Consider the following 22,467-nt stretch of genomic DNA (forward strand, 5'->3'; position numbering starts at 1 on the left):
GGAAAAATTTACATTTTATGGTGATTGGTTTCATGATTAATCTTCTAACTTCATTTTTATGATCATCATAATCTTTTTACTATCCTTAACTTTTTTTTTGAAAAGCTTTTCTATCCTTAACTAGAGTTAAAATTATTTAACTTAGAGTAAGTGTAAGTTTAGCTATATTTTAGGACAGATGCAACATAGTAACTTATAGTTACTAGTATGGTGTCCATGCATTGCTATGGGTAATATAAATTTTACCCGAACTTATGAGACCGCCAACTTTGTGCTCTTTCACTTCACGCACAAACCGTGCCATGACCACGTGAGCATTGATTATCTGGGTTTCAATTGTTATTCTGATTGACTTATCCAAGTTCAAATTAGCGACTGAATTATCCGGGTTCCGATTAGAATTCCAATTGACTTATCCAGGTTCCGATTAGTTCGATTGACGAACTAAGGAATCGTTTTGATTGATTTGTCCGGGTTTTGATTAAATACCCGATTGATTTATCCAGGTTTCGATTAACGCTTTAGAAATAGTAGAGATATAGATAGAGATTAGGCATTGAGCATATATACATACTGAATTATATGTGTAAGAGTAGGTACAATAACGGTCTTATAGCCGAGCCGGTCATTATTTTTGTTGATGTGGAGGAGAGAACAAAAGATAGAGAGAATAGCTTGACTCTCATGCTAGCAACAAGCTGAGGACGAGCTTCTAGGCAGAGGTGGGTTCAAGTAGTAAATGCGAGGATGAATAGGAAAGCGAACGTAAGGTATGAATAAATAGTATAGATAAATAAAAAGACTTTTGTTGTACAAGGCCCGTATCAATGTGGGTTTTATGGAGGGTTTCATGGTATTAAAATTATTAGTTTTGTTGATATGGCCAGAAGAGAGAATGATGGAGTTTCATGGGATGTGAGAAGAGTTTCAATGTTTCATCACCATGAAATCCATCTGGCATAGTTTGCAATATAGCCACATCATCTAGAGTATAATAAAATCATGGATGAAACAACACCTATAATGCATTATTTCAGTTTTGGTGATTTCTACTATGCTAAGTGTATTTAATTGTAAGACACAGTGTGACTTGGAAATAGTGTAGATGGGGTTTCATCTAGATGAAACTCCTATCTCTCTTCTTTAAAATTATAGCATGCCATCCGAATTGCTTGTGTGGCATCCTATTAAATGTGTATGAAATTTCTATGCAACTGAAATGGCCTAAGGTCAGTCCAACCCAGACTTTACCATAGAGTCTAAGCCTTCTATTTATTGTGTTTTGCTGATGTAACAGTATATTTATGGAAGAAAGAGGGAGAGAAATCAAGAGTCCAAGTCTTATTTAGACTCCAAGTCTTCACGCAAATCAAGAATGAATGTGAGAGAGACAAGTGTGCCATATAAACTAAAATAACACACTTTGCATTGGGAAGTATAGTTTTTTGTGATGAAGTCTTTAAGCCTTAGACTCTATGAGTGGAGTCTGCATTGGGACTGCCCTAAATAAACCCAGTGGCTAATGGAGTAGGTACTAGGCAGGTAGCTTGAACTGAAATCTTGGAGGCGAGTGGGGGTACATTAATGGCGGTGGGGTTTTGCGCCGGGCAGTATGGCCGCCGCCCGCCGCACATGATTCGTTTTGACGGGTAAAGCCGTTGGCCGGGAGGCGTCGTCGTCGTTGGAGTAAAACCACGGGGAATTAAAAGCGAGCGACTAGCGAGCACTTGAGCTAGCAGGGCCACATTCCCTGGTCGCCTTGTTCCCCGACGAGCCCCGGGTTTTCTTCGGCGATCGTCGCCGCTCCCCGCTGCCGCGCGCCTTTGTTTTCTTCTTTGCTCATTCGATTATTATACATCTAATAATTTGTTTCATCAAACGCATGTAGTAGTATATCTGGTGTTGAAAAAATATTATTCATTTTCCGCCTCCATCCATCCCATCTGGTCGACACCGGCCATCACGATCGCTAGCCTACGACGGCGACGGCGTACATGCATGTAGCACGCACGAGCCTAGGTGTACGTGAACGTTATCTTGTCATCTGCGTATAGACGTACTACACATGCATGTGAGCGTGACGTGCGTATGGGCAGCAGTCCTACGACTCCCATATCCTACGTGTCGATCCACGCCGTGGATGATCCCTGTGGAACGCAATTTGATTGTCGTCGTCGTCGTCCGCTCGTCATCGCTGACGACAATGATGATAACAGGATTCTTAATTATTTGCACGAGAGAATTTTTCATTCCCGTATCTTTTGTTTTTGTACATACATTATTGGTCCATCAGCTGGGGTTTACATGGAAAGAGCGACATGCATGCATTGGAGATCGGAAGCTAGAACTCAGCAGCTAGCAGTGCAGCCACGTCGCATCCGAGGCAGTAACGCGTACCCATCACCGCGCCCTTTAGTCCTCTGGTCCAGCGCTTGACGTGCTCCATCCAGCATGGAAATGCTAGCTGCAGATACGCATTACTACCACACTCAACTTGTAGCCAGTAGCTAGGTTAGCTTTCGTGTGGTTGATAGCTGATTGAACCTCGAGATGACAGGGGCGGACTCCAAATAAAGAGTTGGAAAAGATGGCATGAGACAAGAGCAAGACAGGAACTAGCAAAGATCCCATAAGTGTAAGTTAAGCATATAGTACTACTGAGGCCGGGGGTGCTAGCTCTAGCTATGTCTTTTCTTCCCAAAGACCCCGACGAAGATGGCTTGATCTGCTGCTTGATGCACACTCACACAGTGCCGCGCCCAAGCTAATGCAAAAAAAGGCAAAGCATGTAGGCGACCCGAGGAGGGCCAGGGAGGACGGCCACTACCTGCTAGCCATGCCCCCATAATTGCCTTGCCAAGGGATGGGATACGGGTCCCAACAAAGCCCCAGCAAGCAGGTCCCACGCCCTGATTAGTTCACATCCCATAAATCCGTAAACACAAAAAAAAACATAACATCGAATGTTTCGACACATACATAGAGTACTAAATGAAGTATATTTACAAAACTTTTTACATAGATGGGCTGTAAATCGCGAGACGAATCTAATGACCCTACTTAGTCCATGATTTGCAATAGTGACGCTAAAGTAACCATCCGCTAATTATTAATTAATTATGGATTAATTAGCATCATTAGATTCGTCTCGCAATTTACAACCCATCTGTGCAAAAAAATTTGTAAATAGACTTCATTTAGTACTTCAAATTAGCAAAATTTCATCGCAATTTTTTTTGCAAAACATCTAAACACGGCCCAATGCCAGAACCGTAGACACATGCTAGCAACGCACGCACAGAAAGAGGCAGAAGATGCATGGAGAAAAAGAGCGCATGCACGCGGCAAGCAGGTTGAAAGAAAAAAGGCGAACCCTTTATCACTGTGCATCGCTCAAAGCCTAGAAAAAACCCAAAGAAAGAGATCGATGGATGGATGGGGTGGGGAGATCCAAGGTACATGACCCCTCCGGATTGTGTCCCCCACGGCCATTGTCTTCTTCCTCTTCTCATCCTCTCTACCCTCCTCTCTTGCAGGTGCAGCACAGCGTCCTCACTCGCTCCTACTAACTAACCTGTGTGCTTTTGCTAGCTACTCATGGCCGATTTGCGCATTAACTTGCTACCGGCCAATTTGCGCAGTTATTATGTAATATAGTATAGGGGGCCGTTTAGTTGCAAACGCTAAAATTTTTGAATGTCACATCAATAGTTTGACCAGATGTCGGGAGAGTTTTTCGGGCACTAATTAAAAAACTAATTTCAGAACTCACTTGGAAACCACCAGACGAATCTTTTGAAGCCTTTGACCGCGTCATTAGCACATGTGGGTTACTGTAGCACTTATGACTAATCATGCATTAATTAGGCTTAAAAGATTCGTCTCGTCATGTACATCCAAACTGTGTAATTAATTTTGTTATTTAATTACATTTAGTGCTTCATACATGTGTTTAAAGGGGATGTGAAAATTTTTGGGTGAAATTTTTTGGGAACTAAACGGCCCCTGAAGCTACTCAGCCGTCCTATGCCTGCGCTGCACTGCTATGGGTTGTGTGTGTCATTTGGCTGATATTCTGTCTCGATCCAGCTTCATGGCGCTGGCCGTCGTTTAGCTCTCTCGCTAACTAAGCCTTGATTCCGAGCATGAGGTTGGTATCAAAGGACTGCGGAGGGTCCCATTGCACGTGAAAACTAGCGAGAGTTTCTTTCAGAAAAAGAAAACCAGCGAGAGTACGTGCGACGGTCTCTGTAATATACTCCCTTCCTTCGTCTCAAATTATAATTTTTTTTATTTTTAATGTTCAACATGGTTTTTCTATACACTTAGATGTATGCTACGTTTAGAAATATATAATAATAATTTTTATAAAAAGTTAGAACCGGCCGGGGAGTATACATTGTTGTAATATTGGTGTGACCCGCTATGGTAAGACTGACTTCAACAGAGATAGGCAAATATATTTTTGCCTCTTCAACCTCTACCGTTCATGAATGCATCTACTCCAACAGATAATGCAAACCAAGAAGGCAAATTGCATTCGAGGAGAGAGACGATGCAAAATTACAATCCCTCTCTCCTCGAACGCATATGAGTCAGCGGGGCCAGACGAGCCCGCGGCGAGGAGCGGCCGGCGGGGCCAGGCGAGCCCGCGGCAAGGAGCCGTCGGCGTTGCCACGACCTCCTCCCGACCAACGGCGAGCAAGAGCACCCTCCCCTTCTCTCCCTTGACCCGCACGACGACGCGCAGGAGCAGGGGACGTGAAGGAGCAGGAGAGGCCGGGTCTTCCTCCTCTCCGTCGGATTCCGGCGACCGCGAGCCTCCTTCCCCTTCTCTCCCTCCTCTCCGACGGATCTCGGGCGCGGCCAAGCGAGGTGGGCGGAGCCACTGCCTCTCCCCCTCCTCATCGTCTTCCTCGCCGCTGCGGCCCAAGATAACGGTGGCCGGAGCAAGGGAGGCCCACGCGCAAGGTCTGTCGTAGCCAGAGAAGAGGAGGCCGGCAGAGGCTCATGCTGCCGTCGGTCTCCTCCCGGCGGGCGCGGATGGGCTGGCCGGCGCCCATCTCGCTCCGCCTCCCTCCTTCCCCGCACGGCGCTGCCCCTCCTCTCCCCTGCTGGATTTTGCGTCTGCTGTTGGAGATGAGAAATTTTGCGTGGGTGATGCAACGAAGGAATGCCTCTCCCATTTTGCGTTGCGTTGTTGGAGTCAGTCTAAGCCTTGTGCGTCCATTTACAGCTAGGAATAATAATATTAAGGCCGTGTTTAGATGAAACGCAAAAAAATTTTGCGATGGAATCTTGCTAATTTGAAGTACTAAATGAAGTCTATTTTTAAAACTTTTTGCACAGATGGGTTGTAAATCGCGAGACGAATCTAATGATGCTAATTAATCCATAATTAATCTATAAATAGTGAATGGTAACTGTAGCATCACTGTTGCAAATCATGGATTAAGTAGGCTCATTAGATTCGTCTCGCGATTTACAGACCATTCATGCAAAAAGTTTTGTAAATAGACTTCATTTAGTACTTTATGTATGTGTCCAAATATTTGATGTGATATTTTTTTTGTGTTTACGGAGTTTACGGATTGTGATCTAAACAGTACCTAAAATCCACCTGGTGGGCTGGGATAGCTCGGCCGCGATGCGCGAGGCAAACCTAGCGCGCACGCAGCGGCGGCCGGCGGGGTAGAAGGGAGAATCCAGAAGCAACTAAACAAGCTGGTCTCGTCGTCGATCTCGTAGCCGTAGGTAGCCGTCGCGACGCAATGAAAATCGCGGCACCGCACCGCCGCGCTGGAGACGCGTAGCTGATATGGAGCCCGGCCGGCGCGGCGCTAGCTACAAAGTAGTGTACCATAGGAAACGAACAAACAAACGAGGGGAGGTTGCATCGGTTGGTTGCGGTCCATGCCGGCGCGGCGCGAACAGGACTACTATGTTTTTTTTTTCTAGGCGCGGCGCATAGTGTAGTTTTGTTTTTGGCAGCGTCGCCCTTCCGATCCGTCTGGCACGTTTGGTGCGGACTTGCGGTTGCGGCTGAACCCACCGATCGATCGCGTGCAGCCGGAGCCGGTAAAGAAAGGCAAAGGTCCACCGCACCACATGGCGCCCTTCCCCATGCAAACTTTTGTCTCCTCTTTCTTTCCTTTTCCTCCTCCCTCGCCCCCCCCCTCTCTCTCTCTCTCTAATCTCTCTCTCCCTCTCCTCCCTGGGCACAGCAGCTAGCGTAGACTGTCAAAACACAAGCAAGGATCTTTTACCAACACAAAAAAAACAAGGAAACAAAACACCTACCGTTTTTACCGCGCATGCAAGTGCATGCATGTACGGCTGTCAACGTCAACTGTGCAACGAAACCCAGCCAGACGCCAACGAGTATTAGCTGGTCAAGGTCAACTCTGCCCCCAGGCCCTGCAACTGCAAGCGCCCGTCCGTGAACTGGAAACGAGCTGCAACCCGCGTCTCCCAGTCCGTCAGTCCCAGCTCAGCTCAGAAAAACCACAGCTTCTCGATCGCATTGGCCTTGTTTGGATCGTGATAGGATCCTAATAAGCACGTTTTTCGAGAAAAAATCTGAATGAAGTACAAAATGAAGTCTATTTGCAATTTTTTTTAGGGATGAGCGTAACTTTTCGCGACGGATCTAATGATGGTAATTAATCGATGATTTACAACAGTGATGCTACAGTACAATCTCTAATCGCACGTCAAAGACCTCATTAGATTCTTCAGGATCACTAGCGCGGGGGTTCTAAAGTTGATTTTGTAAAATGACTTTGTTTGACACCGTAATTAGCGGTCAAATATTACTATTTCTAGCGTGGCCTGGCATGACAAACAAGGCCATTGTTCCTGGTGACCAGCGGCGGATGCACAGGGGGTTGGGGGGCTCCAGCCCCCCTAAAGCAAATAATTACACTCAAAATACTGTAGCAAAACATTAATTTACTATTAAAAATTGATCTCAATCTCTAACTCCATTGATTCATCCCCCTCTAATCCCCAATCCTACCTCCGCCACTGCTGGTGACCGATGGGTGATGACCAGGGTTTCCCTTGTCGCTTCTGCTAGTGCTACCCTTTTCCCTTTTTAACCCCCAGCATCCCTGGACCGGTTTGACTAATTACGCTGCCTATTCTGTACGCATATACACGTCGAAATACGGTAACCTTGGATCAGCTCATGTTTCCTTTTCCCACCACAACAGCCACGCCCTGACAAAGCTCAGCGGCTGCGAGGACACGAGGCAGGCTATGGCAAACCCATCATCATTGTCCTCACCCTCAATCTCCAACTCTATTATAATAATAATACACAGTATTCTTCTTCTACCTCAGACGCATACCTTAACTTCTTTTCTCCCGTGCATGGACGTTAGGCGTACCTGGACACATACTAGTATTATGTTACTAATTTATCCTCAGATTCTTGGTTGGTTTCTTATATACAAACCGGCCGGGAATGGACAGCGACACCGGCCGGCCATGTCGATTGTGCATGTGTACACCAAGCCAGCGTCCTCCTTTGCATATATAGCTATATTAGAGCATCTCCAAGAGTTTGCCATATTTTACTTGGCATATCTTGTGTTTTGCCAACTTCTAAAAAGATATGCCAAGTAAAAAAAAACTTATCTCCAACAGTTTGGCATAATTCACTTGCCAAATCCAGATCTAACTTACATCAGGAACCTGATAGAGAAACAAAATTATATTTATGCCCTTCCACCTCTTGAAAACTTAAATCAGGAACCCTTCTCTATTATTTTTTTTCATCCTCCCACCTAACTAGAAACCACGATGCCAATCGCGCGCCGCGCACGTATATTTACGCGCTGGAGGCTGGTTTTTCCCAAGTTGCCAAAAATTGCCAAGTCTTTTGCCAAACTGTTGGAGTAGTATTTTTAACGTTTTTGCCAAAAATCAAAGATGACAACTCGATTTGCCAAACTCTTGGAGATGCTCTTACCACCGGATGTGTATAATACAGATAAATAAAATCAGGTTTTATTAAGGCCCTCCTCAGAAACAACGTATACATGGTGAAAATACATGCATGCATACTTTCTATATGTGTGTATACTGGCTTGAGATATGCCTCCTAGCTAAGCCATGCAAAAACAGATCTATACGTGAAATCGCATCTAATTAATAAGAATCAGACATTTTCCCCCTCGCAGTACACACGGTAGTCAATGTTCACACTACTTTACAACTAAGAATTTGCTGTGCTAGCTGCTCTAGAGAGTAAATTCATTTTTTCCCCTTCTAAAAAAAAAGAGAGGAAAGAAAACAGGGCGCAGAGAAACCAAATCAACCAATACGAATTTGAATAAAATACTAGTATTTCTTGACCGGGTAGAGATTAGTAATTCTCAACAAGCAGCTCAAATAAAAGTCACCAAAATTACGGTTGCCAGCCAGGCATTCATTGTGCATGCTGCATGGAACCTAAATGGGAAGGAAGAGTGATTCATTCCAGCGGGAAAACCAAACTCATTGCCTAATGATGGTGGTGGGGGTGTAATTAGCTAGTAGACCGGTCAAATAAACATTTGAAAGGAGCCCATTTTGAACTCAATTTTGGAGGGAAGAGGAGGCCACCGGGTGATGAGTCAATGGGTAGAGTAATTACTACTCAAATTGTTTTCGAACCGTATCCTGTACTACACTGGCGCCACTAGCCTTGAAGATAAAATGCTCCAAGTATTATCTTTTCCATCAAAGCTTTGATGAAACACTACCGACTACTCACAAAGGAGAGGTACGGTTGTGTGCATGGACTTGGACATTTGGTTTGTCACAATTTGTGCCGACGGAATGAACCCCGGAGGCTGTGGCGGCCAAGATGCTGGTGGCCCTTCTGAAGAAACGAAACGAAAAGGGGAAAAAAAGAAGAAAAAAAGGCAAAGACTTTGTCCAAGGGAGCGGAGGCCAAGGTGCACAAGAGGACACAAAAGTGGTTGGGCCCACGAGAGAGAGAAGCCCATGATTTGTTTTCAAATGTTTTTTCAACCGGCGGGTGGCCACACCAGATGGCAAGAGATCATAGGCCACTGCACATTCCTTATAATTAATCCCTAATTTCCTCCCCCTTCCTCCCAACACTCGCAAGTTTCCATTTTATTAGCCATCCTCCTCTCCCTTGCAGCCGCCTTCGCTATATATATTTCTCTCTCCCCGCTCGGAGATTTCCCCTCCCCTCCCTCTACATACACAAGACGCCACGCCAGAAGCCCAGAAGCAGCAGCTGCAGCGATCAAGCAGAAGCAACCATGGCAATGGAACCACTCCCTCTCTTCATGGGGGACGGAACGGACGCCGCGCTCTTCTCCGCCTTCTGGTCCTCCTTCCCGGACGATCTGCAGCAGCCCCCGCAAGAGGTAGATTTAGCCAATCTGTTTTTTTTTCTCCCCCAACCGAATCGAACTCGGCTCTTGATTTGCTTCCCCCATTCGCGCCTTCCACCTCTCCTCCCTCCTGCTCCGAACCACAACTCCCTCTGCTCCCGCCGCCGCCGCCGTCGCATTTTTCTTCCTGGCTGGCCGCCATGGCAGCCACGGCAGGGGAGGCGGCAATAATGGCCTCCGCCGTGTACCCTGTTGCGGGCCCCCCGCAGGGGATCTCCGTCTCCCTGCCCGCGTGACATTTACTACCGTGGTCAAGGGGGGTTAGGCAGCCAGCGAATTGGAGAGGGTTCCGTCCAGACGCCTCGACACTTCGTTAGCGTGGTGGAATTCTTCTCCTCCCCTCCCTAATCTCAAGGTCCTGCATGTTCGGCTCGCCTCTTGGAAAAATTTAACTTTGCTAGCTAGACGTGTCTTCAGACTTCTCCTTCCGTTTGGTCCGGTTTGGTTTGGTTCGCATTTCTTTTCAACCAGAAAGCTTGCCACTGTAGCGAGATGCTGTTCAATGATGGTGTTGTTTTGTAATGGCCCCCTTTTTCTTTCTTTTTCCCTTTTCGATGCATGTCTAATTGTTTTTATGAAGAAAATGCTTTGGTTTCTGGAGGAGCCCAGCATGGGCTCCCAGGTCTCCAACTGACATGAGTAGTAGTGGTTGTATGATGCAATCATTTGCAGGAATCCAAATCATTTGCCCTCTAGATCGTGCTGCCATGTCCCTGTCCAGCCATCACCTTGTGTTTCGCGACCGTTCTTGCATCCAGCCGTACAGTGAAATTTAACCAGATTATCGTTAGTGCTAGCATATCAGTTTTAATTCTGAATTTCTGATACTGATTTTTCCAACTTTTTCTGCACCATTGATTCTTGAATCTTGCACACATAAACAGGAAGAAACAAAAAAAGAGTACTAACCATCTTGATTTCTTGCTGATGCCGTAGAGCGTGGGGGAGCTGAAGCAGAGTCTGGTGGCCACCACGCTGGAGCTGGAGGCGGCCAAGGAGGAGCTCAAGAAGAAGGAGCAGAGCATCGCCAAGCTCGCCGACCTCGTCCGCCAGGTGGTCAAGGAGCGCGATGACGCGCGCGACCAGCTGCAGCAACTCCGCCTCCTCGCCGCCGCCGCGCCGGCCCCCGCCGCCCCGCCGCAGCAGCTCGTCACGTCCAGCGTCACCGACTCCGACTGCAGCCTCGTCTCCTCCCCCGTCGACCCTTTCTTCGACCCCGTCACCTCCGCCGACAGGCGCTGCAAGCACAGCCCCGCCACGCCGCCGCCGCCGTCTGCTGCCGCCAAGCAGCAGTGCCAGCCCGGCGCCAACGTCGTCGGGTCGGCGGCCGACGCCGTGCTCGATATGCTCGCCAGCAAGAGGCCTCTACCGCAGAAGGGTCGCCTCCTTGCGGCCGTCATGGAGGCCGGCCCGCTGCTGCAGAACCTGCTCGTCGCCGGGCAGCTCCCGCGCTGGCGCAACCCGCCCACGGTGCACGCCCCGGACACGCTGCCCCTCGGCGCCCGCGCCAGCTACGTCAGTGCGCCCATGGCTGCTGGCGGCGCCAACGCCGTGGCGGCCGCCACGACGCTGGGCTACGCCGGCTCCAACGCCTGCATGAAGCGGCCATTGATGACGGCGATGCCCATGCTGCCGCTGACGCCCATGGCCGCCGCCAACTGCTCGTCGGGGTTCATCGCCAAGCGGCAGAGGCTGCATTGACAGCAACCCAGCTGCGCGATGGTTGTACGCCTGTTCGCCGACGGGTGGGTCCACTTGTCAGCGACAGGGGATTCACCATTCTCCATTGATTGTTCAGCAAAACGTTTCAACAAGTAATGGTGGTTTAGCTGCTAACTGCATAGTAGTTTATGAGTCATAGAAGTAACTTACTAGAAGTATAGTCAGGTGCTTATGATAATGTGAATAGCAGGGCTTCACAGTTCTTCCTTCTGCTACTTCTTTTTTTTCCTCTTTGTTTTCTCTTCCATTTTTGGGCATTTGAGTGTCTTAGAATGAGGCTGTTCTGTTAATAGCTTGACATGGGAGTATCTGAGCCAACTTTTCTTGCTTTGTGGTGAGGATATTGGTTCTTCTGATTCCATGTCACAGCCCATGGCTTGGCTTGAGTTGCATATCCTTCAGCGGAGAGCTTCTTCTTTATATGTTCTCTGCACATCAATATATGCTACATTATCTTTTGGTGTCATAATTTCCAGATATGACTTGTTCAATGTTTGAGATAAACAAGCAATTAGTCTAGGTGAAAAGCTGGACAGTAGCATCTTCAGAGTTCCCTGTCAGACTTGACGGAAAAACTTGTGCCTTGTTCATCAGACTAGCAATGTCACCCACAGTACGCGCCAAAGTTTGGTTGGAGGTATTCCGTCCATTAGCAAAAATATATATATATTCTAAGCAGAGGAAACAAGTGTTTATCCATTGCTAATGTTTGTCCTCGAGACACGAAACTTGTTCTCGTCCCTTTACTTTATTCATGTAATTGGGCAGAACATGGGTGACGAACCGGCGCCGAATTTAGGAGGCGTTGAGCGGCTAAATGCATTGCATCCCAACACCACCTTTTCAACACTAAGAACACCGTCCAAGGAACCCACACTTAGATTACTAATAATATATACTTAATCTTGGTCGATTAGCCTGCTAGGTCTCACATGAGCAGATAGAGAAGGGGGTTCTTGCTTCCTACTCATCATTACAGAATGCAAGTGAACTCTGGAGAGTATAATATGATAATTTCATCCAAATTGACTGCACTCCAGAACAGAATGCTGATATCTTCACAGAGCACATACAGTACACGAACGGAGAAGGAATAGCTCATTCACAAAATACCTGGACTTGGGAGTGCACTGCAAACAAGTAGCATACAACAAGCTCCAGAATTATGTTTCTTCGCTGAAACTTGAAATGAGAATAGAGTATTCCATTTCAGTAGAGGCAAACTTAATTCGTTTGCTTCAGTACATAGATCATGAGCCTTTTTCGGCCCTGTTTGGTTTGAGGGACTTTTGTAGAAGTCCCTGGGACTTCAGGGACTTTTAAACCAAACAGGGTGGGACTTTTATGGACTTTTTTGGGGTAAAGACTTTTTTTTTGGAGAAGACCCTCTGGAGGAGCTTTTTGAGACTTTTGGCCTATATTTCCACCTACTGCCCCCTACCTCATTAAATGGCGCGCAGAGAGAAGGGGTGGGCGCCTGGACACATGCATGCAGGGACAAGGGGTAAAGATGTCTTTTGAACACACCATTTAATGAGGTTTAGTCCCTTCAATCATTGAAAACAAACAGGGTGGGACTTCTGTTTAGACCCAGGGTCTTTTGGAGGGGCTAGAGACTTTTGAAAACCAAACAGGGTCTTCATATGGAAAGCAATATGAACATAAAAGGAATCTACTTACAAGTTATTATGTCGCCACTAAATGCTACTTTCTGCAGTAACCTTTAAAAGAGTCTCCTATGTAATGATCTGCATACCTGCAGCAACTGAAGAACAATCATGCCAAAGCAACATCAGCAAGAGCATGCTGCTCCCTGTGACTGTGAGTAGAGACTTGAGTGTAAAAATAAGCTGTTGCTTGTACTGATTAGATATTTTCATCAATTCTGTTGCCATTTTCACTGGTCTCACAGGCACGAGACCAAGTAGGCAAGCAGCAAATAATGTGAAGCACCCCTCTGTTCCAGAATATGTGAATGGCTAACCAGCCAAGCTTGTGAGTTTTTGCTATACTGAAAACTTTGATCAAAACCAGCTGGTGCAAGTGCATATTTACACTAATGTAGCGTGCACAACACTATAAGAAACTGTTGCTGACTAACTTCACAGAAAAAAAATGGTGCATCCTATTTCTAGGGGTATTCTGTAAATGGTAGTATTTGCTGGCAGCACTGATAATTTTGAAGGGCAAGTAGCAAAATGATGAAGAGTTGGTCCATACAAAGAAAGAGCCAATGTGTCTCCTTCTAGTTCAGTATTGAATGTACCGGTTTTATTTTTCTTTTAAAACTGTTCAGTATAAGTAATTCAGCATCATTAGATCTGAATATGACGGTATGCACTGACAAAACAAAGTGTTTGTGTATCTATACAATCCCATACCCATATACTGACAGTTCACCAGTATTCATGTCAGAACGTACATATTGAGACTCCATGTTTACTAAAGCATTCAGTGTAGCTAGGTGATGCGGATTGAGGGAATGTATCGCTGTGAAAATTGTTGACGAATAAATGCTCTTGAAAAGAAATATCTAAACTTTACCAACGGCATTCATCTTTAATCACACAGTTTTGAATTCAGCAGCCAACAATGGTTAAAAAGGTTATTTGTGGTTTTAGAACTACTGCTGGTTTATAAATACTTCAGTTTCAACAAAGTTAAAAAAGCATCCAAAAAATTGCATGGTGAAGTGAATCTCAACTCATGCATCTAATTGCTATTTTATCAAGAACAGCATCCAGTCGATTAAGTAGCTCACCTAGAACCATTGAGGTGACAGAAGGGATATGAGCCTAAGTGCCAGTTAAGTATGGTCGTTCCTGTCAGAAAAAAAAGGAAATTATGTTACCTTTGCAACCTTCAAATCCCTACTTTAATCAAAGACCGCATGATACAAAAAAAAAATGGCGTGACTGTCACTAAAATACACTACATAAATTCCGGAGAAATCAAACTAGGAGCAGAAGCATTTGTAAAATGCACATATGCTACTCTGACTGTCTGAAAATGCACAGAACAGTTGCTGATGAGATAATGGAACGCCTCAGGATTATGTTTTATCATTTCTGGAAATCACGTGTACTGTGACTGTATGCAAAAGGATTCAAAACGTACTAAAGTCTAAAGAGAACAGGAACTGTACGTTGAGGACCTTCAGCCAGGGCTTTCCATGAGTAACAGGATGGAGACGGATTCAGGATTCGCGTCAGCTTACCGCGCGTGCGGGCCCGCTCCTCGGCTCCACCGCCTGCCGCGCGCGCGGCGCGAGTCCTCATCCTCGCCGCCGTCGGAGGCGAGGCTGCTCCTTAGGCATCGGCGGCGAGGTCACCGCGGGCGCGTAGTACGGTAGTAGGGTTCCGGCGACCGACCAGGGCACCAGGCAGCCAGCGTCGGAGACTCGGAAAGGAACAGCGGTTATTATCGTCGACTCGCTTCTGGAGTCCTGTCAGGAGGTGGGCCAGCTCCCGTGCACCGATGTGGGCCCACCTTGTCAGCGGCCTTCAAATATACTCGCGCCTTGGCGCCGACCACCCCGGGGTAACCACCTCAACGAACTCACCCTCCCTCCTGGCCCGGAGGCCTGCCTCTCCACTCCACGCGGCGAGGGCCCCAAGAGCCCGACCGACGGGTTCTCTCCCCACCCGCACGATCGCCGGCCGCCGTGAGGGAAACCACCAAGGGAAGAGAGCCCCCCCGCCCGCGCGGGCGGGCGCGCGTGCGGTCGCGCCTCCCGAATCCGGGGCGCGATCGGGCGATCCATGGACGTGTTCAACGGGGTGCGCTTCGTGCGGCTGCGGTGCTGCGCGCGGCGCGGCAAGTACCTCGCGGCCGACGTCGACGGGCTCAGCGTCTGCCTCTCCGGCCAGCGCGGCGTGCACAACGTGGTGTGGGCGGTCCACCACGCGGCGGGCCCCGACGGCGGGCCCTGCGTCCTCCTCCGCGGCGCCTACGGCCGGTACCTCCTCGCCACCAGCGTCCAGGCCGGCACGGGCCCCTCCCACGGCGTGCTCACCACGCAGGACGACCTCGACCACAGCTCGCCGCCGCCCGGGTTGCTGTGGCAGGCGATCCCCCGGCGGAGCACCTTCGTCCTCCGGAGCGGCACGGGCCGCTACCTCCGCGCCAACGGCCGCTACCTCCGGTGGCGCAGGGCCGTCACCTCCGCCGGCGACAACGGCAGCACCATGATGCAGTGGGACATCGAGAACGTCCCCATCAGGATGACGCGCCCCTGCATCCTTGATCCAACCTACCAGGTGATCGATAGTTTGGCGATCCACGACCTTGTTCTCAACAAAACAAATAACAATGGCGAGGATTTCGTTCGTAATCCTCCATGCATCCTTGCTGACAATAAGTTACTGCGTATCATCGGCGCGGCGGCGATGAACAGCTGACGCATGCGCGGCGTCGCCCGCTGACGGAGAGCGAGGTGGCCCGGCAGATCCGGTTCGTGCGCGGCGAGACCAACGGGGCCGTCAACGAGGGAGCCTGGAGGACGATGCGGCTCAACACGCACAACCTGATGCAGCTGCGGCTCACGCTGGCGTGCCGCCTGGGCGCCAGCCGGGACGTCACCCGCACCACCCTCTGCATCCGGGCCGGCCGCTACGGCCACCTCAGCCCTCTGCTCGTCGACCTGCCCATCGGCAACAACCGCATCGACATTGTCATCCTAAACCACGGGACGCAAGGTGAGGAGGTTCAAAAGCTATGTGGCCATGTTCTTATTACCAAATGCTGATTTATTTCTCTATTTTCAGCGGACAACGATTTGCGGTACCCGGATTTGAATGCTCCATCCATAGGATAGCAGCAAGGTCTCCTGACAATAGGACATCAGACTATGATCTGGACATCTTACACAAGTGACATCCCGAGGATTTTTTTCAGTTCTCTCAATAAGAGTAAAGGGAGTACGTAGCTCAGTTCTCACATGTCTTCACCTAGGTGTCCTGAACTCGGTTCTATTCTTCGGAGCCCATTTGCTCTGCTCGAGTCCTGGAAGCAGGTAGAAACTAGTTACTGAATATACTTGTAGAACACAGGTAGAATATGGTTTGGAGTTTTGACAGAGAACACTGGCCGAAAAGTACCAATCCCTTGCAATATGATTCCTCTGCTGCAGATATGTTAGTCTATCAAGTGATCTGTAAAAATACAATTTTGCTGAGTTCCGAGTCTCTGACAGATAATGTCTTTGTGAAAAATGTGAAACGGCACTGATATTTTCAGTACTTCCGATAAGTAACCTTTTCTTGTTCTAATGTATTTAATGAACCCAAGTAGTGTTTTTTTAGTAGCAATTTCCTAGTGTATCTCAAGGGGGATATTAACAGGCTCCTTGCAGTGTTGTAATTTCCTACAAAATATCTGCAGACTTTATGGCGATTTCTCATAGCGAAATTGGTTTACATCAGTTATTTGTTGCAATGTGTTGGGATTGAAATATCTTTCAGAAGAAACTTTTTTTTGCGACATTCTGTAAGGTAAATTTCTGTACAAGGTAGCATTCGCTAGTGCAAGCAGTTTAATTCAGCTTCAGTTTCTTTTTGGAGAATTTGACGGGCATCTTCATGACTGAACAAAATGATAGTAGTATTTTTTTCGACGAACCAATGGGGGGCAAGGCGCCCACCTGAAATTGCATTCGAACGATAGCTGCCGTGATAGCCGAGTGTTTACAAGCTGTCACCAATGCTAGTAGTATGGCACACGATCATTTGAAGACGTACGCTTTGCAAAAGTGCATAACTAAACACTCGACATAGCATTCATATGATAGAACGTCTGATCACCGGGACAAGCTTTGCATGCATCTTAGAATGCCAATGACCAATATCAAAATGGACGCATCACAGACCGATACTAACTAAACACGACATGGTGGCAAACAACACAAAACCATAAGCAGAACGGTAAACCATGGACACGAGAGGAAAGTGTAGCAGCAGAATATCGTCCAAGCTTCGACTTGAGCATCACTTCTTCCTGAGGAACACGTCGGAGAGCACGGTGTCCGACCGCAGCGCCGCCTTGAGAAGAGCCAGACCCTGACGGACGTTAGGCGGACGATCAACAGAAAAATGATACAATGTCAGAACATGGGCTGCTAAAAAGCAACAAGGTTCATCATCGTGATGCTGTAGATGGCGGACATGGGAGTCCGATGCACAAACCTCGGACGTGCCGACGGTGACGAACTTCTCGGCGAGCTCGACGTCCTTGCCGGCGAACTTGTTTATCATCGTGATGCTGGAGATGGCCGACATGGGCGTCACCTCCAGCCCGTCCGTCACCATGTAGGTGACCACCCCCTTGACGTACCCGCCGCTCTCGTCCGAGGACGACGACGACCCCGCCGGCGCCGGCGCCGCGGACGGCAGCACGAAGGCCACCTCCGTGGACATGGCCTGCTTGCACTGCGGGCACGTGGCCCTCGCCTCCATGGTCGCCGTGGCGCAGTACCCGGCGCACGTGTAGAGCCTGAACCGGGCCAGCGCCGGCTCGCCGTCGCCGTCGGCGCCGCCGCCCTGGAGCAGCAGCAGCTCGCGGGCGTCCGGGTGCAGGACCTTGGGCTGGAGGAGGTCCGACTTGTCGGTGCCGGGCTGCAGGAAGGACGCGCCGATGAGCTCCACGCTCTGGTACAGGCGGCCCACGCTGCCGTGCATGGTGCCGGCGGAGACGAGCTTCGCCACGGCCCCGATCGGCAGCGTCAGGAGGCTGAACACGAAGTCGACGAACTCCTTCCCGGCCTCCGCGAACAGCACGGTCTTCGTCTTGGTGTCGACCAGCAGCTTGAGGGAGATCTTGGAAGCCATGGATCGATGTGGCTGTGCTCCTTCCTCGAGGAAGTGGTTCTGGAATACAGTAGGTATTCGGATGCCCAGGCGTCGTCGCGAACATGTGGATTTATAGTCGCGGGGAGGGAAGATAGAAGATGAATCGTTTGAGTTGGTAATTTTGCAGTCTCCTTTGGCTTCTGATGGAGAAATCAACGCAATGTGAAAAGAACAGCCTGTTCGTCTTCTCAAAGCTCCGTCCCAACTCCCAAGGAAGCGGAACATTAACTGCCACGTACAGCTGAATCGATGACGTTTTCAACGAGAGGGCTTGGTAATTTTGTAAAGGCAAAATAGCCAATTTGATCTTTTAAGTTTTGCCTCAAGTTCAAATCCATCCTGCAACTATGAAATAGGCCAATCTAGTCCTTAAACATTCTATTTGGGCTCACTTTCATCCCTAGTCCTATGTGGCATGCCTAGTCAATAATGGATGACCTAAAAATGAGTCAATATATATAAATAAACTCTTTAACATATGATTTTCATCACATTCGATGTGCCATGAAAAAACAGTTCAACAGTCAATTAGAATGCACAAATAAACAAAACTATAAACGTCTTATTCATAGACATAAGATCAACGATAATTTATTTTTTGCTATATCAGTGAATTATTGGTTAATATCGCATTTAAATTGATACCTATGTTGCATTTGGTAACATACCAAGAACTTTATATGCACTTTGGGATGACTTGCATGCCACGTAGGCGTGCCACATCACATCATAGTTGAAATTGAGCTCAATGGCCTTTTTGATAGTTGCAGGATGAATTTGCCGAACTCAAAAGCCAAAGAGCCTGCAGTTGAAAACGAACCCAATTGATTCAGCTTTTGCACGCGAAACTGATGGGACCTCTTCATCTTCCCCACCATCTGTTCATCTGGCATCTCCTCCTTGCATATAAAACACACCGCACGCAAGCATCGCCAAACACTCCCTTGCTCGAGCCAACGATCCATCCATGGCTTCCAAGATATCGCTGAAGCTGCTGGTCGAGACCCGCTCGAAGAAGGTGCTCTTCGCGGAAGCCAGCAAGGAGTTCGTGGACTTCGTGTTCAGCCTGCTGACGCTGCCGATCGGCGCCGTGGCGAAGCTCGTCTCCGCCGGTACCATGCACGGCAGCGTCGGGCGACTGTACCAGAGCGTGGACCGCATGGGCGCGTCCTACCTGCAGCCCGGCGCGGACAAGTCGGAGCTGCTGCAGCCCGGGGTGCTGCACCCGGACGCGCGCGAGCTGCTGCTGCTGCCGCACGCCGCCGCCGGCGACGGCGGCGGCGAGGCCGAGGAGCAGCCGCGGCTGCCCAAGTTCAAGCTGTACACGTGCCCGGGCCAGTGCGTGACGGTGACCATGGAGCGGGAGGCCGCGTGCCCGCAGTGCAAGCAGCCGATGGCGACGGAGATGGCCTTCGTGCTGCCCTCGGCCGCGCCGGCGTCGGCCGCCGGCGCCAAGGGCGGCGGCGCGGCGGGGGAGGATAGCGGCGGGTACGTGAAGGGGCTCGTGACGTACATGGTCACCGACGGGCTGGAGGTGACGCCCATGTCGGCGATCTCCAGCATCACGCTCATCAACAAGTTCAGCGTCGGCAGCGACGTGGACCTAGCGGAGAAGTTCGTCAGCGTGGGCATGGACGAGGGGCTGGGCCTTCTCAGGGCGGCGCTGAGCTCCGACACGGTGCTCTCCGACGTGTTCCTGGCGAGGAAGAAGTGAACGCGGTGCTGATCCATGCTCATCGGAGCAGAGTTACTGATGGTTGATGTCCTGCTGCTCCTTTGTCTTGCCAGCGCAAGTGTCGTGTCGGTTGGTCGTCTCGAACCAAACTTTTAGTTGCCACTGCTGTGCACCTGAGCTGCATATCCTTTTCAGTGTAGTGTGGGACTGTGAACATCACCAGTGCCCCCACAAATAAATCAATAAACCTTTTTTTTACTAATTCAGTTACAACACATTAGAGAAGGAATTCAGTCCAGAACTTCTGAATATTATGCCTGATTCTGAATTTGACAGAGAGAAGTGTGTAAATAAGTTCTGAGTTCTCTTTGACAGACAATGCTGGCTGGAATGCTAGATGCCTGGATAATCGGTTTCAAAAAAGAAAAACTTTCTCAAAAAATGCTGACTGGATAGTTAATCATCATTCCAGTGATTATTTTCCTGCTTGTAAATGTTACTCTTAACAAAGTTTGTTCTGACAGAGGTGGAAATGAAAATTGGACGGCAACGGGTGGTTTCAGTAATCCTGACAGAACCATACTCCAACTTAAATCAACTTACTCCTATTTGGCTATTTGGGTCAAAGCATGACCGAAATTTAATTTCGCTCTGGATGACCTCTTAATTTTGCGTTTCTTCCCGATGCAAGTTTTGAGAAGATCAATGGTTGCATCTTGCATCGCCGCCTGTCATCCTTTGGCAAACAATGCATTGATTTCTCGCCCAGAAGCCAAGGAGACCTCCTGCACATCTTCAAGTCGAACGATTCAGCTTCCCAAAACAGAAAGCGCTCCAGCCACCTCCCACCATGGCCAACTGGTCAGTGGTCACTGCTATAAAAGCACAGGCGACCGTGGGCACCTCCTGCTCGCATTCGAATCAAAAACAAGAAGCGCACAAACCTTAAAAAAAAAACTCGGCCGGGTGAGGAAAGACCACCCCCACTGATATTAAACTAAGAAGAAGCCCCGGCTTCCCCAACCGAGAAAATCTTGGAACTCCAGCCCCACCCTGACACTGGGAATCGTAATCCCTAGGAATTGCCTGGGCCATACACGGTCCTCAGGCCGACCTAGGCCGGCTCTTAACCAGTGCTTTGGCACACGGGACCGACAAGAAGATTTTTTTAACCACAGTCTGAAATTCAGGCCCACGGGGATTCGAACTCAGGACATATGAGTACCACTCGAGTGTCTTAACCGCTAGGCTAAGCACCCTTTGGCGAAGCCCACAAACCTAAGAAGCATCAGCCAAATCAAGAGCAGCTAGCATAGCAATGGCTTCCAAGATCTCGCTGAAGCTCCTCGTTGACAACAAGACGAAGAAGGTCTTGTTCGCCGAGGCCGGCAAGGAGTTTGTGGACTTCGTCTTCAGCCTCCTCACGCTGCCGATCGGCGCGGTGGTCAAGCTCATCTCCGCGGGCACCATGCATGGCAGCATCGGCCGGCTGTACCAGAGCGTCGACAACATCAGCGCCTCCTACCTCCTCCCGACCACGGACAAGAAGGACCTGCTCCAGCCCAAGGTGCTGCAGCCCGACGGCGGCGAGCTGCTGCTCCTGCAGGGCGCCGGCGACGGCGCGTCGCCGCTGGGCAGGTTGAAGATGTACACCTTCCCGGGTCAGTGCGTGACGGTGGCGTTGGAGGCCAGGGCCGTGTGCCCCCAGTGCAGGCAGGCGATGACCACGGAGATGGCCTTCGTGCTGCCGTCCGCGGCGCCCAAGGCCGGCGTGGGCAAGGGCGGCGGCGGCGCGTCGGGGGCGGAGGAGAGCGGCGGGTACGTGAAGGGCGTTGTGACCTACATGGTGACCGACGGGCTGGAGGTGACGCCCATGTCGGGCATCTCCAGCATCGCCCTCATCAACAGGTTCAGCATCGGCAAGGGCGACGTCGACCTCGCCGAGAAGTTCGTCACCGTCGGCATGGACGAGGTTCGTTCTTGCATTGCACCGGATGGATTTCCTCCCAACAACCATTGATCGCTCGTGCTGCTGATGCTGACATTCTTTCGCCTTGTCTTCTCGCTTCCATGTGTCGTCGACCGTGCTCTTCTCAAGGCGGCGTTGCGCTCCGACACCGTGCTCTCCGAGGAAGAAGTGAAGGGGTCGAGATGCTGGATCGGTGTCGCTCGGCTTTGGTGGAGGTTTCCATCGGTCGTTTTGTTACTGAAGTATTAGTTTGAAGAAGTCGGATGTCCTGTGTGCCTGTCTCTGTCTCTTGTTGTTGAATGGTGATGCTGAATTGTTGCTTCGAATTGGTTCTTCCGATCCATGCTCTTTGGACGAACACTTGCACCAACAGTTGGGTCTGTTGTCAAGGACGTCTCTGAAGCATCATTGGAACCTTTTTATGCAGAATGTGCATGTTACGATAAGAAAAGCAGCGATGCTCCATTTAAGCCTTATGGTAAGAATGTTCAGAGGTCGTTGCATTCAGAGGAAGTAATTAAGCTGGGATGCTCAACTATTTGGTTTGTTCAGTTGCAGTGAACTAGCGATGGAATCTGATTTATCTGTACTTGCATCTCATGCGCATCATCGATATCATGTGTTGTAGTGGACTACAGGACTAGTGATGGATCAACGTACTACTATGCTGCTAGTTGCTCCCCAAGTACAGTATGCTCTAGAAGCCGTGCAATCCCTTGTGCCCGGACAAACACAAGGCGGCCGGAGAGAGTACGCTACTCTATCCATCCACTGACATTTGCCGTCTTCTAGGTCGCTGATGGAGTAGATAATCCATTTCAATCAGCTTAAGTTTAGCCT

The 22,467-nt window shown here is 49.3% G+C and overlaps 5 protein-coding genes and 1 long non-coding RNA gene across 6 annotated transcripts; 4 read left to right on the forward strand and 2 right to left on the reverse strand.

The window, feature by feature from the left end:
- The first annotated feature begins 9,036 nt into the window (after window positions 1–9,036).
- LOC120664044 lies at window positions 9,037–11,607 on the forward strand. The gene is made up of 2 exons (XM_039943007.1): window positions 9,037–9,389; window positions 10,353–11,607. The coding sequence occupies exons 1-2, from the start codon at window positions 9,282–9,284 to the stop codon at window positions 11,115–11,117; spliced, it is 873 nt and encodes a 290-aa protein (XP_039798941.1). The 5' UTR covers window positions 9,037–9,281; the 3' UTR covers window positions 11,118–11,607.
- On the reverse strand, window positions 11,432–14,511 carry LOC120664045. The gene is made up of 3 exons (XR_005670700.1): window positions 14,356–14,511; window positions 13,900–13,960; window positions 11,432–11,566 (listed from the first exon to the last, which is right to left on the reverse strand). It is a non-coding gene; the product is annotated as an uncharacterized LOC120664045 (long non-coding RNA).
- Window positions 14,512–14,899: 388 nt separating this feature from the next.
- Window positions 14,900–16,080, forward strand: LOC120666030. Its single transcript, XM_039945816.1, has 3 exons — window positions 14,900–15,397; window positions 15,535–15,835; window positions 15,905–16,080. The coding sequence occupies exons 1-3, from the start codon at window positions 14,900–14,902 to the stop codon at window positions 15,952–15,954; spliced, it is 849 nt and encodes a 282-aa protein (XP_039801750.1). The 3' UTR covers window positions 15,955–16,080.
- A 1,042-nt stretch (window positions 16,081–17,122) lies between these two features.
- On the reverse strand, window positions 17,123–17,962 carry LOC120667497. The gene is made up of 2 exons (XM_039947564.1): window positions 17,321–17,962; window positions 17,123–17,194 (listed from the first exon to the last, which is right to left on the reverse strand). The coding sequence occupies exons 1-2, from the start codon at window positions 17,960–17,962 to the stop codon at window positions 17,123–17,125; spliced, it is 714 nt and encodes a 237-aa protein (XP_039803498.1).
- Window positions 17,963–18,950: 988 nt separating this feature from the next.
- Window positions 18,951–19,697, forward strand: LOC120667498. The gene has a single exon (XM_039947565.1). The coding sequence runs from the start codon at window positions 18,951–18,953 to the stop codon at window positions 19,695–19,697; it is 747 nt and encodes a 248-aa protein (XP_039803499.1).
- Window positions 19,698–20,508: 811 nt separating this feature from the next.
- Window positions 20,509–22,188, forward strand: LOC120667499. The gene is made up of 4 exons (XM_039947566.1): window positions 20,509–20,557; window positions 20,966–21,630; window positions 21,739–21,795; window positions 22,180–22,188. The coding sequence occupies exons 1-4, from the start codon at window positions 20,509–20,511 to the stop codon at window positions 22,186–22,188; spliced, it is 780 nt and encodes a 259-aa protein (XP_039803500.1).
- Window positions 22,189–22,467: the final 279 nt, after the last annotated feature.

Source organism: Panicum virgatum, chromosome 3N (genome assembly GCF_016808335.1).
Source record: "Panicum virgatum strain AP13 chromosome 3N, P.virgatum_v5, whole genome shotgun sequence".
In the NCBI taxonomy this organism is placed as follows: domain Eukaryota; kingdom Viridiplantae; phylum Streptophyta; class Magnoliopsida; order Poales; family Poaceae; genus Panicum; species Panicum virgatum.

What these genes read in the sequence shown, in the direction of transcription:
- LOC120664044 (XM_039943007.1), top strand. Translation starts at nt 9,282, where the DNA reads ATGGCAATGGAACCACTCCCTCTCTTCATGGGGGACGGAACGGACGCC. An exon ending in TGCAGCAGCCCCCGCAAGAG is followed by an intron (nt 9,390 to 10,352) that starts GTAGATTTAGCC and finishes CTGATGCCGTAG; the next exon opens with AGCGTGGGGGAGCTGAAGCA.
- LOC120666030 (XM_039945816.1), top strand. Translation starts at nt 14,900, where the DNA reads ATGGACGTGTTCAACGGGGTGCGCTTCGTGCGGCTGCGGTGCTGCGCG. An exon ending in TCCTTGATCCAACCTACCAG is followed by an intron (nt 15,398 to 15,534) that starts GTGATCGATAGT and finishes GGCGATGAACAG; the next exon opens with CTGACGCATGCGCGGCGTCG. An exon ending in CCTAAACCACGGGACGCAAG is followed by an intron (nt 15,836 to 15,904) that starts GTGAGGAGGTTC and finishes CTCTATTTTCAG; the next exon opens with CGGACAACGATTTGCGGTAC.
- LOC120667497 (XM_039947564.1), bottom strand. Translation starts at nt 17,962, where the DNA reads ATGGCTTCCAAGATCTCCCTCAAGCTGCTGGTCGACACCAAGACGAAG. An exon ending in TCACCGTCGGCACGTCCGAG is followed by an intron (nt 17,195 to 17,320) that starts GTTTGTGCATCG and finishes AACGTCCGTCAG; the next exon opens with GGTCTGGCTCTTCTCAAGGC.
- LOC120667498 (XM_039947565.1), top strand. Translation starts at nt 18,951, where the DNA reads ATGGCTTCCAAGATATCGCTGAAGCTGCTGGTCGAGACCCGCTCGAAG.
- LOC120667499 (XM_039947566.1), top strand. Translation starts at nt 20,509, where the DNA reads ATGGCCAACTGGTCAGTGGTCACTGCTATAAAAGCACAGGCGACCGTG. An exon ending in AAAAGCACAGGCGACCGTGG is followed by an intron (nt 20,558 to 20,965) that starts GCACCTCCTGCT and finishes AATCAAGAGCAG; the next exon opens with CTAGCATAGCAATGGCTTCC. An exon ending in TCACCGTCGGCATGGACGAG is followed by an intron (nt 21,631 to 21,738) that starts GTTCGTTCTTGC and finishes CCATGTGTCGTC; the next exon opens with GACCGTGCTCTTCTCAAGGC.